The following is a 12445-nucleotide window of genomic DNA, read 5'->3' on the forward strand; positions in this document are numbered from 1 at the left end:
GGGCTAACTATAAATTATATGGGGATTTTCAACTGTGTGGGGGGTCAGCATCCTTAACCTCCACGTTGTTCAAGGGTCAACTGTATTTCTATTTATCAAGTGAATTGTAAACATGCTTTGTTCCAAATGATAAACTTGGATATGTCTTAAAGAAATCCTGAATTTTCTAAGCCTAAAATTTTCTAAGCCTAAAATTCAGAAATCCTGAATTTTCTAAGCCTATAAAGCTATGGAAATCAGAAACCATAAATAAATAGGCAGATGGATAAATATTTTTAAAAATACATATTTTTTAAAAAGCCAACAACCACCAATCACTTTGTGGATGTGCCTAGCCATAAAGACAGAGTCCAAAGACCACTTTTCACATTCTGTTAAAATAATGACAAGTAAATCATAAAATAATGAACTAATAAGCAAGTATCTTTCAAAGAAAGAGACAATATCATCACCACACGTTATGCACTACTTACAAAGACTTCAGAATTCCTGATTTCCATCAGATTACATTTTAAAAATAAATGATGAAATTATGTAAATGTTTCAATGACATTTTCCATGCAGAAATAAGCATTCAAAATTAATTTGGGGAGCTAAAAATATGAATCTGTATCACTTATTTTATGAGAATTACAAATAAAACAGGTAAGTTTGTTATATAACACACTCACCTCATCACCAAGAAGCCACACTTCTTAAGCATCATAGTAACTGAAAGGACCTTAAAATTCAGTAACTTAACAAACGGGCTAGGTCCTTTCAACACCAATTTACCCAGCAAAATTAATCTTTTTCAACAGCAATAGACTGTTAAATCCTAATACTGATATTCAAACAAACATATTTGTTCAGAGAAACTTTACAAAGGCCTAAAGACACTAGACCTGAAGCACATACTTGTGAACATTAGTCTTACTCCAAATTAAATATAATACTCCCAGGGCTTCCCTGGTGGCACAGTGGTTGAGAATCTGCCTGCCACTGCAGGGACACGGGTTCAAGCCCTGGTCTGGGAAGATACCACATGCCACGGAGCAACGAGGCCCCATGAGCCACAACTACTGAGACTGCGCGTCTGGAGCCTGTGCTCCGCAACGAGAGGCCACGATAGTGAGAGGCCCGTGCACCGCGATGAAGAGTGGCCCCCACTTGCCGCAACTGGAGAAAGCCCTCGCACAGAAACAAAGACCCAACACAGTCATAAATAAATAAATAAAATTTAAAAAAACAAAACATAAAAACAAAAATACTGCCGCTCTGCTTCCCAAGCTTTGGACTAAAAATAATAATAATACTCCCAGTAAAATCATAAGATTCTGGTATTATATATTTTTCACTTAATAATTCTGATAATCTCAAAAATAAGGATACACACAAAGCTTGAGTTCCAGGAACAGATCGGCTATGAATATTATTAAAATGTACACAAATGGTTCAAGGACCAAAGTTCACTCTTGGAATTCCCAAAGATGTCAGAGAAACAAGAGGGATTATAGTCACTAACTTCAAAAATATGAGTGGTTATTACTTGGACAATAAGCTCTTACCAGCATAGGCTAGTCTAACAATAGTAGCATCATCCTGGGCTAAGTGGGCTATGCCTGGCAGAATATATTCCGGGTAGATGTTAACATCATTGCGAGGAACCTCTTTGACAAGAGCAAGAACTTTGGTCAACGTCCTCAAGGCTTCAGCCCTCACTCTAGGAACAGAGTCACTGCTGAAATGCAAAAGATACGGAGTAATACGATCCAAAAGAATTTCTACACTTAGTCTTGGGGCCAAATGGAGAATAAGTTCCAGAGCAGCAAGCTTGGAATCACAATATTTAAGGGTCTGTAGGCAGGATGTTATAACTGACACCAAGATAACCAGCCCATTTTCCTTAGGCTCTCCTTCTGCTTTCTCTGGCAGATCATGTCCACAGAGATTGTGGATAATGTTGCCCAAATCCTTCCTTATAACCAGAATACGCTCATCTGCAGAAAGAAATGTTTCCTTGGCAAACTGGGCCATGTAGGGTTGAAGGAAAGTGTAAAATATTTCAGGAAAGGCATTGCCACGCTGCTGCTTTAAGTAATCTTCTGCTTCTAAACGTTTATCTGGTTCCCGGTGAATCATCTGAGTTACCTATACCAAGGCAAGAAAGAGAGTAAAAAATAGATTTGAGAACAGAAAATTAAATCAAATGAAAGCTACAACTGCAACTTAACACATGATTTAAAGGACATTTGAGGTAATTCTGACTCTTTCTAATCTTTATCTTTCAAACTACTTTCAGAACCTGACTACTGAGTAATATGTGACTCTACTACCATCCTATGAAGCAACAAGAAATCATGTATTAACATACTCCAGATGGGCCAGACACATAAAGAGGATTACCCTTAAAAATTAGTCAAATTCACTCCTTTCACAGTTAAGAAAAGGTAGGCCCAAATTCATAAAGTTACTTAGCCTACACAACATGATAATGAGTGCCACACCTAGAACAGCCAAGTATGCCAACTCCTAATCCAGTGTACTGTTCACGGAACGTGAACTAAATTGGCTTCCTCTGGAGCATCTTATTTCTTAATATTTGCCATTCGTAAGAGAAATCAAAATGCATGTTTCCCTACCTTACTAAAGAATATTTTAAATATACATAGCCTTTCCGTGGCTCAGAGTCATCATCATATGCATCACTTATTGTATTGATTGACTTAGAAAAGATCCCCTCAAACAGTACTGTGGATATACGGCTTACGTGACCTCCCAAAGAATTCCTCACATCTGTTCTGCTAAACTAATGTGTGATTCTACAGCTCCCCTTCCAGACCTGCCCTCAGGGTCAAGGGAGGTACACAAAGCTAGTTGCTTTTATATGAAATGCCCCTATACTGCTGTATTACATTCAAGTCGCTGTTTCCTGTCTCCTCATTTTAGATATTTATCCTCTTCATTTCTTACTAGCAAGCTCTAACCCCCAAGCACCTCCTTACTTCCTTCCAAATCTGTCCAAAGCAGAGCTAAATATTATAATGGAAAGATGCGTGCGTGCGTGCGTGTGTGTGTGTGTGTGTGTGTGTGTAATATAAAGTCAAATGAGCTCTGTGCCTAAGGGGAAAAAAATTGTACACTTCTGCCTAACAAAGTAAAAACAATAGGCTGGTATATGAGTCCATGGGGTTTTACTGCTTGTCCCAAATTCAGAACATTCCAGAGAACTGACTAATGCAAAAGTGAGAAATATTTGTAGCATAGTTACCAATTCTCTGATACTGCAATCTTCAATTTTATTCAGCACCTGTTCAGGGAAAAACTGTCCATTTCTATAAGCCAAAAGTTGAGAGAGATCAAACAGTGGCACACCTTCTGTAAAAAGCTCAGCTATCACGCAACCTGGAAAATAGCAGATTTAATTCCATTAAAAATGAAATGCAAGATATTAACACAGATCAAGAATTCAGAGAATTCCTAAAACTCAAGATGCAAAACTCAAAGTAAACCGAATTAAAATGTTTAATGCAACATACAACTACAGTCCAGCAAGACAGGAAAAATGTCTATTGCCTAATCATCAGTTTCTAAAAGTATGAAGTCAAAAAAGGCCTATTTAATTTTTCTCCTTCTTAAAAAAAATTAAATCAAATAAAATTACTTCCCGGTTCTATTAATGAAAACAATTACACATGTTATATACACACATACATTCAGAGATATAAAGATAGATTAAAAGCCATAAGAAAGTATTCCTTTAAAATATGAATTTATAGATATTAAGTTTATAAGAAACTACTGAGAAGTAACATCTGACAACTCAATTTATTCATCATTAAACAAAAAGTTATCAGGTGTTTAACACACACTAGACTCAGTGCATAAAACAGATAAAAACTCTGCCCTCATGAAGCTTTAATTCTAGGAAGAAAGAAATAAAGTAAACCAGTGAACAGACACACTTATAAAATGAGAAGTGCTAAGAAGTGTGGCTGTAAGATTAGAGAAGGAAAGAGAGATACCTTTCATTTTGCACTTACATAATCTTCAAACAAGGAATAAATAAAGCAACTACATTCCCAAAAAGACAAAGCAGTTTCACTGATCAGTATATGACATGCATTTAAAAAATCTTAAGGAGATCCTTAAACAACCTTAGTCACAGCCTTTGCATGTGTTGGTCCCTCTGCCTGGAATACTATACCCCCAAGCACCCTCATGGCTTACACCTAAACTTCCTTTAGACCTTGAATCAAATGTCATCTTAGCAGTAAGGCATTTCTTGACTGCCCAGTTTAAAATTCCAAGCACCCCCACTACAACTACCCCACACTCGTTATCTAACACATTCCCCTTCCCCTTTCCCTGCTGTTTTTCCCCACATCACCAAATGCCACATTATATATTGTATGTATTTATTTCTTTATTGTCCATATACCCACTAGAATGCAGACTCCATAAAGGATTTTTGTCTATTTTGTTCACTGAAAAAACTCCAGCAACTAAGACAGCTCCTGATACATAATAAACACTCAATAAATTTCTTAATTTCTATCCATACAGTGTCAAGTTTTAGAATAAAAAACTAAAATAGCTATTAAGAACACCTTAAGCAAGAAGGAAATAGAAGAACTGAACAATACTATAAACCAGATCTAACAGACATCAAAGGAACACGCCATCTTACAACAGAATACAAAACTCTTCTCAAGTACATGTGGAACACTCTCCAGATGAAACCATATGCTAGACCATAGAACAAGCTTCAATGAATTTAAAAGGACTGAAATCATACAAATTACATCCTTCAAACCACAATGGTATGAAAAAAATCAGTCACAGAAGAAAATCTGAAAAATTAACAAATATGTAGAAATTAAACAACACACTCAAATAACCAATGATCAAAGGAAAATTAGAAAATACTTTGAGATGAATGAAAACAAAAGCAACATACAAAAATGTATGGGATGCAACTAAAGCAGCATTTAGAGAAAATGTATAACTATAAACACCTATTTTATAAGAGCTCAAAACAATAACTTAGGGTTTCCCTGGTGGCGCAGTGGTTGAGAATCTGCCTGCCAATGCAGGGGACACAGGTTCGAACCCTGGCCTGGGAAGATCCCACATGCCACAGAGCAACTAAGCCTGTGTGCCACAACTACTGAGCCTGTGCTCTAGAGCCCACAAGCCACAACTAGAGACCGTGTGCTGCAACTACTAAAGCCCACACGCCTAGAGCCCGCGCTCCACAACAAGAGAAGCCACCACAATGAGAAGCCCGCGCACCACAATAAAGAGTAGCCCCTGGTCACCACAATTAGAGAAAGCCCGTGCGCAGCAACGAAGACCCAACGCAGCCAAAAATAAATACATAAAATAAATTAATTTTTTAAAAAAACCAACAATAACCTTAAGAAGCAAACTAAAACCAAAGCAAAAAAGAAAGGAACAATAGATATTGGGGTGAAAATTTATGAAATAGAGAATAAAATACAATAGAGAATATCAACAAAACCAAAAGTTGGTGCTTTGAAAAGCTCAACAGAATTGACAAGCTTTTCTAAGAAGAGAGATGACTGAAACTATGAAAATAAGGTATGAAAAAGGGGACATTACTACCAACCTCACAGAAATGAAAAGAATTATAAGGGAATACTTTAAACAAATGTATGCCAAAAAACAGATAAACTATATGAAATGGAAAGATTCCTAGAAAGATAAAGATTACTAAAGGTGACTTAGAAAGAAAATCTGAATAGACCTTTTAAAGAGACTGAGTTAGTAATGAAAAACTTTGCACAAAGAAAAACCTAAGCCAACATGGCTTAACAGGTGAATTCTGTCAAACATTAAAATAATTAACACCAATCCTTGACAAATTCCAAAAACAGAAGAGGAGGAACACTTCCCAAGTCATTTATGAGGCCAGTATTACCCTAGTAGCAAACCAGACAAAGACATCACAAGTAAAGCAAACTACAGACCAAGCCCTGATTAATATAGATAAAAATCCTCCAAAAAATATTAGCAAACTGCATACAGGAATTAAAGAGTCCATACCAATAATAATAAATAAATGAGGGGAAAGACAGGACACTTGAGCACACAAGAATGCTGAGGGCCTACTGGTAAATGTGGAGGTAGTGCTGGAGTTGGAAGATCATCATTTTGCAACCATCATAGTAAAGACTGGATCAGGCAAGAATGATCAACAGACACCAAATCAAAGAGGAAACTGTGATGACTGGCAGGATATTTGCATGGTCTTAAAGTTTCTTCCCACAGGTTGCTTATTAGTTGCAAGGGATTAAAAAAACAAAAAGTAACTACAGAGGGGAGAAATTGGGCAAGAACTTGACCATGTGATCAAAATTAACATCACCAACAGACACCATTTGCCTCCAGATACATACTGTGAAGACATCTTCACCTACACAGTATTCCTACTTAGAATGAATAACCTGAATCTAATCACAAGGAAACAGGATACATACAAAATGAGGACCATTCTATTGAAAAAGAAAGAGGTGAGGCCGAGCGCGTACACACAGTGCAGGTAAAAGCTGGTGAAAACTAAATAAGGTGTAAGTCTAGTTAACAGTAATGCACCAGTGTCAACTCCTGATTCTGATAATGGTACTAGTCATATAAGATGTCACTGGGGGTAGCTGTGTGAAGGGTTCTTCATTATTTTTGCAACTTACTATGAGTCTATTATTTTAAATAAAGAGTATAAAAATAATTTTTAAAAATTTAAGGGGAGAGGTATTCTTCAAAAAATGTCAATGTCGTAATGACAAAGAAAGACTGTGAAAATGTTCCAGATTAAAGGAAGCTAAAGAGACATGACAACTAAATGCAATACCTGACCCTAGACTGGGTCGTGTCCTGGAGGAGGAAAAATGCTATAAAGGACGTTACTGGGTCAAATACAAAATCAGAATAAAAAGTGTAAATAATTCTATCAATGTTAAATTCACTGCAGTTGGTAACTGCAACATACAGTTACATAAGCTTTATGTAAGAGAATACTGGGGTCTTAGGAAATACTAAAGTATTTGGGGCAAAGGGCCATGGAGGGGTGGGGAGGAAGGGTGGGGAGTGTGGGGTACAGAGTGCAGAGAAAAGGTATAAGTGATAAAGCAATTGGAACAAGACATTAACAACAGGTGAATTTGGGTAAAGGATTATGTAGGATCTATGTACTATTTTTATTTTTGCAAGTTTTTAAGTTTGAAATTATTTCCAAATACTGTAAAAATAAAGAACATTTATTTACAACTAAATGGAGATTGTTTACAGACTGAACTACATCCCTCACCACCCCCCTAAATTCCTATGTTGAAGCCCTAACACCTTAGAATGTGACTATTTGGAGACAGAGCTTTTAAAGAGGTAATTAAGGTTAAATGAGGTCATAAAGGGGGGGCCCTAATCCATTATGACTGGTGTCCTTATAAGAGGAAGGAACACCAGGGGAAAAGTGGCCACCTGGAACTCAAGGAGTGAGGGCTCAAGAGAAATCAACCCTGCTGGCACCTTGATCTTGGACTTCCAGGCTCTGAGGGAACTTTCCAGAACTGAGGGAAAATAAATTTTTGTTTAAGCTACCCAGTCTGGAGTATTTTGTCATGTCATCCCTAGTAAACTAATACAGAGGTAAATACAGGATTTTTTTTCTTGCAACTTTTTTTTTTAATTTTTTGGATGCATCACGCACCACACGGGATCTTATTTCCCTGACCAGGGATGGAACCCATGCTCCCTGCAGTGGAAGCTCAGAGTCTTAACCACTGGACCACCGGGGAAGTCCCCTTTCTTGCAACTTTTAAAATGGTATTCTGGAAGAGGTGTTATGGGTTGGTATTTCTCAATAGAACAATTTGTTCAAGTTGCCTTTATCATCACTGAGTCCTTCTTTATCATTCAGATCTCATATCAATGTCACCTTCAGGGGAGGCCTTCATTTTATCTACCAGCCCTCATCCACTTAGAAATCATAGCACTTCATCACAGCACTTATCACTAATCAAAATTAACTTTCTAACTTATTTACCTTTTTATTCTCTCTCCCTGCCCACACTTAGAATGCAAGCTCTATGAGTACAGAAACTCTATCAGTATTGTTCACAGGTGCGTTCCCAACACCTACACAACAGTGCCTTACACATAATAGGCACTCAAATACTTGTCAAGTGAATGAATGAAAGATCTCCAGCAAACAAAGCTCTGCCCATATATATGACCAGAGACAGGGAATATATACACTTCTCCCAAACTAGCAGCCAGGAACCATGGATAGGCCTTAGGATGGGGAAAAGTAACAGTCAAACGCAGAGAGCCTAACATTCAAACCCAAAGAGCCCAAATCAAATCTTAGGAGCAGTGGGAGGTGAAGAGATCCCACCCACCTCTTTCAAAGAAATGAAAGAAATGAAATCTTCAGCCAAAACAATGTAGAGCTCTTTACTCTGGAAAAACAAATGCTAAGTAAGAATTCTGTTGAACGTCACAAAACTATAATGACTATAATGCACACAGAAAGGATAAATATAAACTCTTCATCAATCCCTGAAATTTTAAAACTATAACAAACTTCCAGTTATAAAATAAATAAGTCATGGAGATGGAATGCAGAGCAAGGTGACTATAGTTGCTAAGAGGGTAGATTTCAAAAGTTCTCACCCACAAGAAAAAAAAAAATTTGTAACTACATATGGTGACAGATGTTAACTACACTTGTGGTGATCATTTCCCAACACATACAAATATCAAATCATTATGTTGTACACCTGAAACTAATGTTATATGTCAATTATACCTCAATTTTATTTTTAAAAAAAGCTACAAATGATCCGCTGAAGCTAGAAAGTGATCACATTTCTAAGCTGGAGGAGTCCTATTTACATAACAGTAAGTTTAAAAGGTAAAAATAGTTCAAGATAAATTTAGATAAATTCACTGATCAGGTTGGGACTGATGGATTACATTTCTAATCTTGTTATATTTACAGTGTGGAAGCTACCCCACCTCATCAAAAATACCCTCCCTTGGGATATAGACTAGTGAGCTGAACAGACCAACAGAGAGAGGTACAATCCTGTGTAACAAAGCTCATTTGTTCCCCTAGATGAAATACATTTCTTCATTAATTATATCACTTTTCCTAAATAATCTAAAATACAACTCAATTTATGTTTTCTTTGTAGAAAACCTACAGGTGAGAAAAAGATTAAAGCCAACCTTTGCAAAATTTACAAAAAATTTACAAAAAATGGCAGTGACGCTAGAATTCATATGGTATTCCTCAGGATACCATCCTCAGCCCACTTCTCCTCCAGAAGTTCATAGATAGCCTACAATCCATGACCAAGCTTCATGTGGTCTGTGTATGTAATGTATATGAATGTATGGTACTTTTTTCCAAAGAAGGAGGTCCCTGGTTTCATCAAAGTCTTTAAGGGGAGCCAAAAACATTTAAGAATCACTTCTGGACATATATACACTACCACACGTAAAATAGATAGCTAGTGGGAAGCAGCCGCATAGCACAGGGAGATCAGCTGGTTTGTGACCACCTAGAGGGGTGGGATAGGGAGGGTGGAAAGCAGAAACTAACACACCAGTTTCTCCACAAACTCCCCAACTAGAAACGCATACCCTTGGCTACAGTAACTACTACCCATTTCCTGATAACTACCAAATCTCCATCTCCACCCCACATCTCTATGTACCAAACCTTTGTAACAACTGCCTGTCACACATCTTCCCCTGCATATCCCCTGACACCTTCAACTCAACATCTAATACAGACCTCAGCATCTTCCCACCCCCTATCTGTTCCTCCTCGTGTGTCTCCTAGCTCAGTGACTGGTATCACCATCCCCCTGGTTTCCCAAGCCGGGGGAACAGGAGTGTTCTTGATCCTCCAATCAAATCCTAACAATTCTACCCACTAATTATCTCTTAAGCATTACTTTTCTCCACTCCTTCTCCAACTGTCACAACTTGAAACCAGTCAGCACCATGTCTTACCTGAATTGTGGCAGCTGACTACTAACTGGTTTTCCTATCTCCTGCTACAGTCAGTGTTTTGTCTAAAACACATATCTGATAATGTCCCTATAGACTAGCATGGGCATACCAGACCCCTTCTGATCTGGGCCTTGCTTACCTCACACCCTACGTTCCAGATGTACTAAAGTACTTAAAGTCCCCTAATAAATCAATGCATCATGCTCTGGTCTTCAAGTCTTCATATAAGCAACACCCTCTGCCTGAAACAAACTACCCTTCCCATAGCTAGCTCCCAATCACCTTTCAGGTCTCAGTTTAAATACCTTCCTTCCAATAGAGATGCCTTTCCTGATCCTGCCCCTCTACCCATCACCACCACAGAGATTCATTTAAGTATCCATACGTTCCTGTAACAGCAGCCTAAGCTTATCACCACCACAGCAAACCACAGTGCACTGAAATGTCTTTTTTCAATATCATATCTATCTCCCCATTAAAGTGTAAGCACCCTGAAAAGAGAAACGTGATTACCCATCTATGTCTCTAGCACTTAAGACAGTGCCTGACATATACAGAAGAGAGAATTCAAATATTCCTTAAACATCTGAATGAGTAGACCACTCTTTGGATTTTCTAGGTACTGAAACACGTCCAGTGAAAGAATACTGCAACTATCTGAAAAGTGCAGGAGGATTTACCAAAAAAATTAATTTTCTATGTTCAAGAGTTAAAATAAATGCACACTCCCACCCTAGCAAAGTTGACCAACTCACGTACCTGCTGAAAAGATATCCATTGCTCGCTTCAACTCTCCTCTTGTTCTCTGATTGCTATTTAAGTCTACAAGTGGAGTTGAAGGATCTCTCATATATTCTAACTCAGTGGCAAACAATCCACCATCAACAAAACGTTCAGGAGCAATATAACAAGTTCTCCTCCGTGAAGTGTCAAAAAAATAGTTGAAATCTGCAGGGTTGTCCTCTGGAAGATAAGTGGGTTTAAAACTGGCAAAATCAGTTAGAAGGACCCAATTCCAACTGGTGACCATCACATTCTCAGTCTTGATGTCCCCATGACGGACTCCAGATTTGTGTGCTTGGTCCACGGCTGTGAGGATCTGGAAAGCGATCCAGCGCTTCTCAATGTTATTTAAGAACGGACGGGTGCTGATGCGATCATAGAGGTTGTCTCGCACATACTGCCTGAAGAGCATGGCTGCCTTCTCAGATGCTTTTTCTGCTGCTTTCTGGAATGGCAGGCAGTTCTGTGCAGAATGAAGCCTGATTTTCAGTTCCTCAAGCTCTTGTTTGTAGCTGGTTAGAGGCAACGTGGGATCCTGAATTGCAAAGACCTTCACAACCACCAGGCCTTCTCGGTGTTTCGCTCGAGCAACTTTAAAGAACCGAGTACTCCCCAGACTCTTATCATATTCAAAGTCATGGATGTCTGAGAAATAACTCTCCACAGAAAGGATCTGGGAGGGAGCAATGCCGGCGAGCTGGTTTCCCATAATGGCAGCAAGCACCTCAGTAAGTTAGGATACAACACCTATTAAAAAAAAAAAAAAAAAAGGAAGGAAAGAGAGAAAGAAAAGAAACAAGCAATGAAACACCATTATTTGTGTGGTCTCTTCCTATAAGAGAGATATACCATATTTCTCTTCCACCGAGAGCACTGTACTTATCCTTCTGGGCAGCTTCTAAATTTCAGACATATTTATCTTAAAAGATCTTGTTATTTTACATTGTCCTTTCCAGGAGCTGACTTATATGTAAATAGGCCCCATCTCTATTAAGTTGAAAATGTTAGAATGTGTATTTTATGATATTTAAATTTAAAACTTAATGAGCCTTTACTAATGTGTTCAGTATTATGCTGGGGCTGTAAGAGTTACAAAAGTACTATATGACACAGTCTTTGTCCAAGAAGAACCTTTAGTCTTGATAGAAAACCCAAACACATAAAAAACTTAAATCTAACTAAGAATCGCCTGATACAAACAGGTCGGGCTAAAAAAATCCAAACAATCAGCATATCCTGAGCCCGCCCAGCCTAATTCCAGTGTGCCTTCCCACTCAGCTAACAGAAGGCACAGAGTCTTTTGGTTTGCCATAACGACAAGGAAGAACCCCTGGTAGAGATGCTAAAGAAAAGTAAACCAAAATACCGACTTGCCAAACACAGCCCAGGGTCCTCCTAGCTCAGATTTTGCAGGAAATGAAAACACACGGCCGTGCACACGTGCAAACATTTACCCTGGGGGACTCTGGGAAGTGTCACAAGCCGATCGCTCGCTCACACGGAGGTCATGGCAGGTCACTTCAGGGTCTGGGCGGGGAAGGGAGTCAGCAGTCCGGCGAGTCTTCTCTACGAGGGGTCCTCCTTTAAAGAAGGGAGAAGGGAATCCTGCAGGAGGTTCGCAGAGGAGTCCCAGTCTCCC

The 12445-nt window shown here is 38.5% G+C and overlaps 1 protein-coding gene across 1 annotated transcript in view; it reads right to left on the reverse strand.

Moving 5' to 3' along the window:
• PIK3R4 (phosphoinositide-3-kinase regulatory subunit 4) overlaps positions 1-11553 on the reverse strand; it is a 72307-nt gene extending 60754 nt beyond the window's left edge. Inside the window, exons 1-3 of the mRNA XM_065876274.1 lie at positions 10783-11553; positions 3251-3384; positions 1548-2130 (exon numbers count right to left, since the gene is read on the reverse strand). Coding sequence (XP_065732346.1) covers positions 1548-2130; positions 3251-3384; positions 10783-11515 — 1450 coding nt within the window. The 5' untranslated portion in view covers positions 11516-11553. The remainder of the gene's footprint in view (positions 1-1547; positions 2131-3250; positions 3385-10782) is intronic.
• Between the last annotated feature and the right edge of the window lie 892 nt (positions 11554-12445).

Source organism: Phocoena phocoena, chromosome 4, assembly GCF_963924675.1.
Source record: "Phocoena phocoena chromosome 4, mPhoPho1.1, whole genome shotgun sequence".
NCBI lineage: Eukaryota > Metazoa > Chordata > Mammalia > Artiodactyla > Phocoenidae > Phocoena > Phocoena phocoena.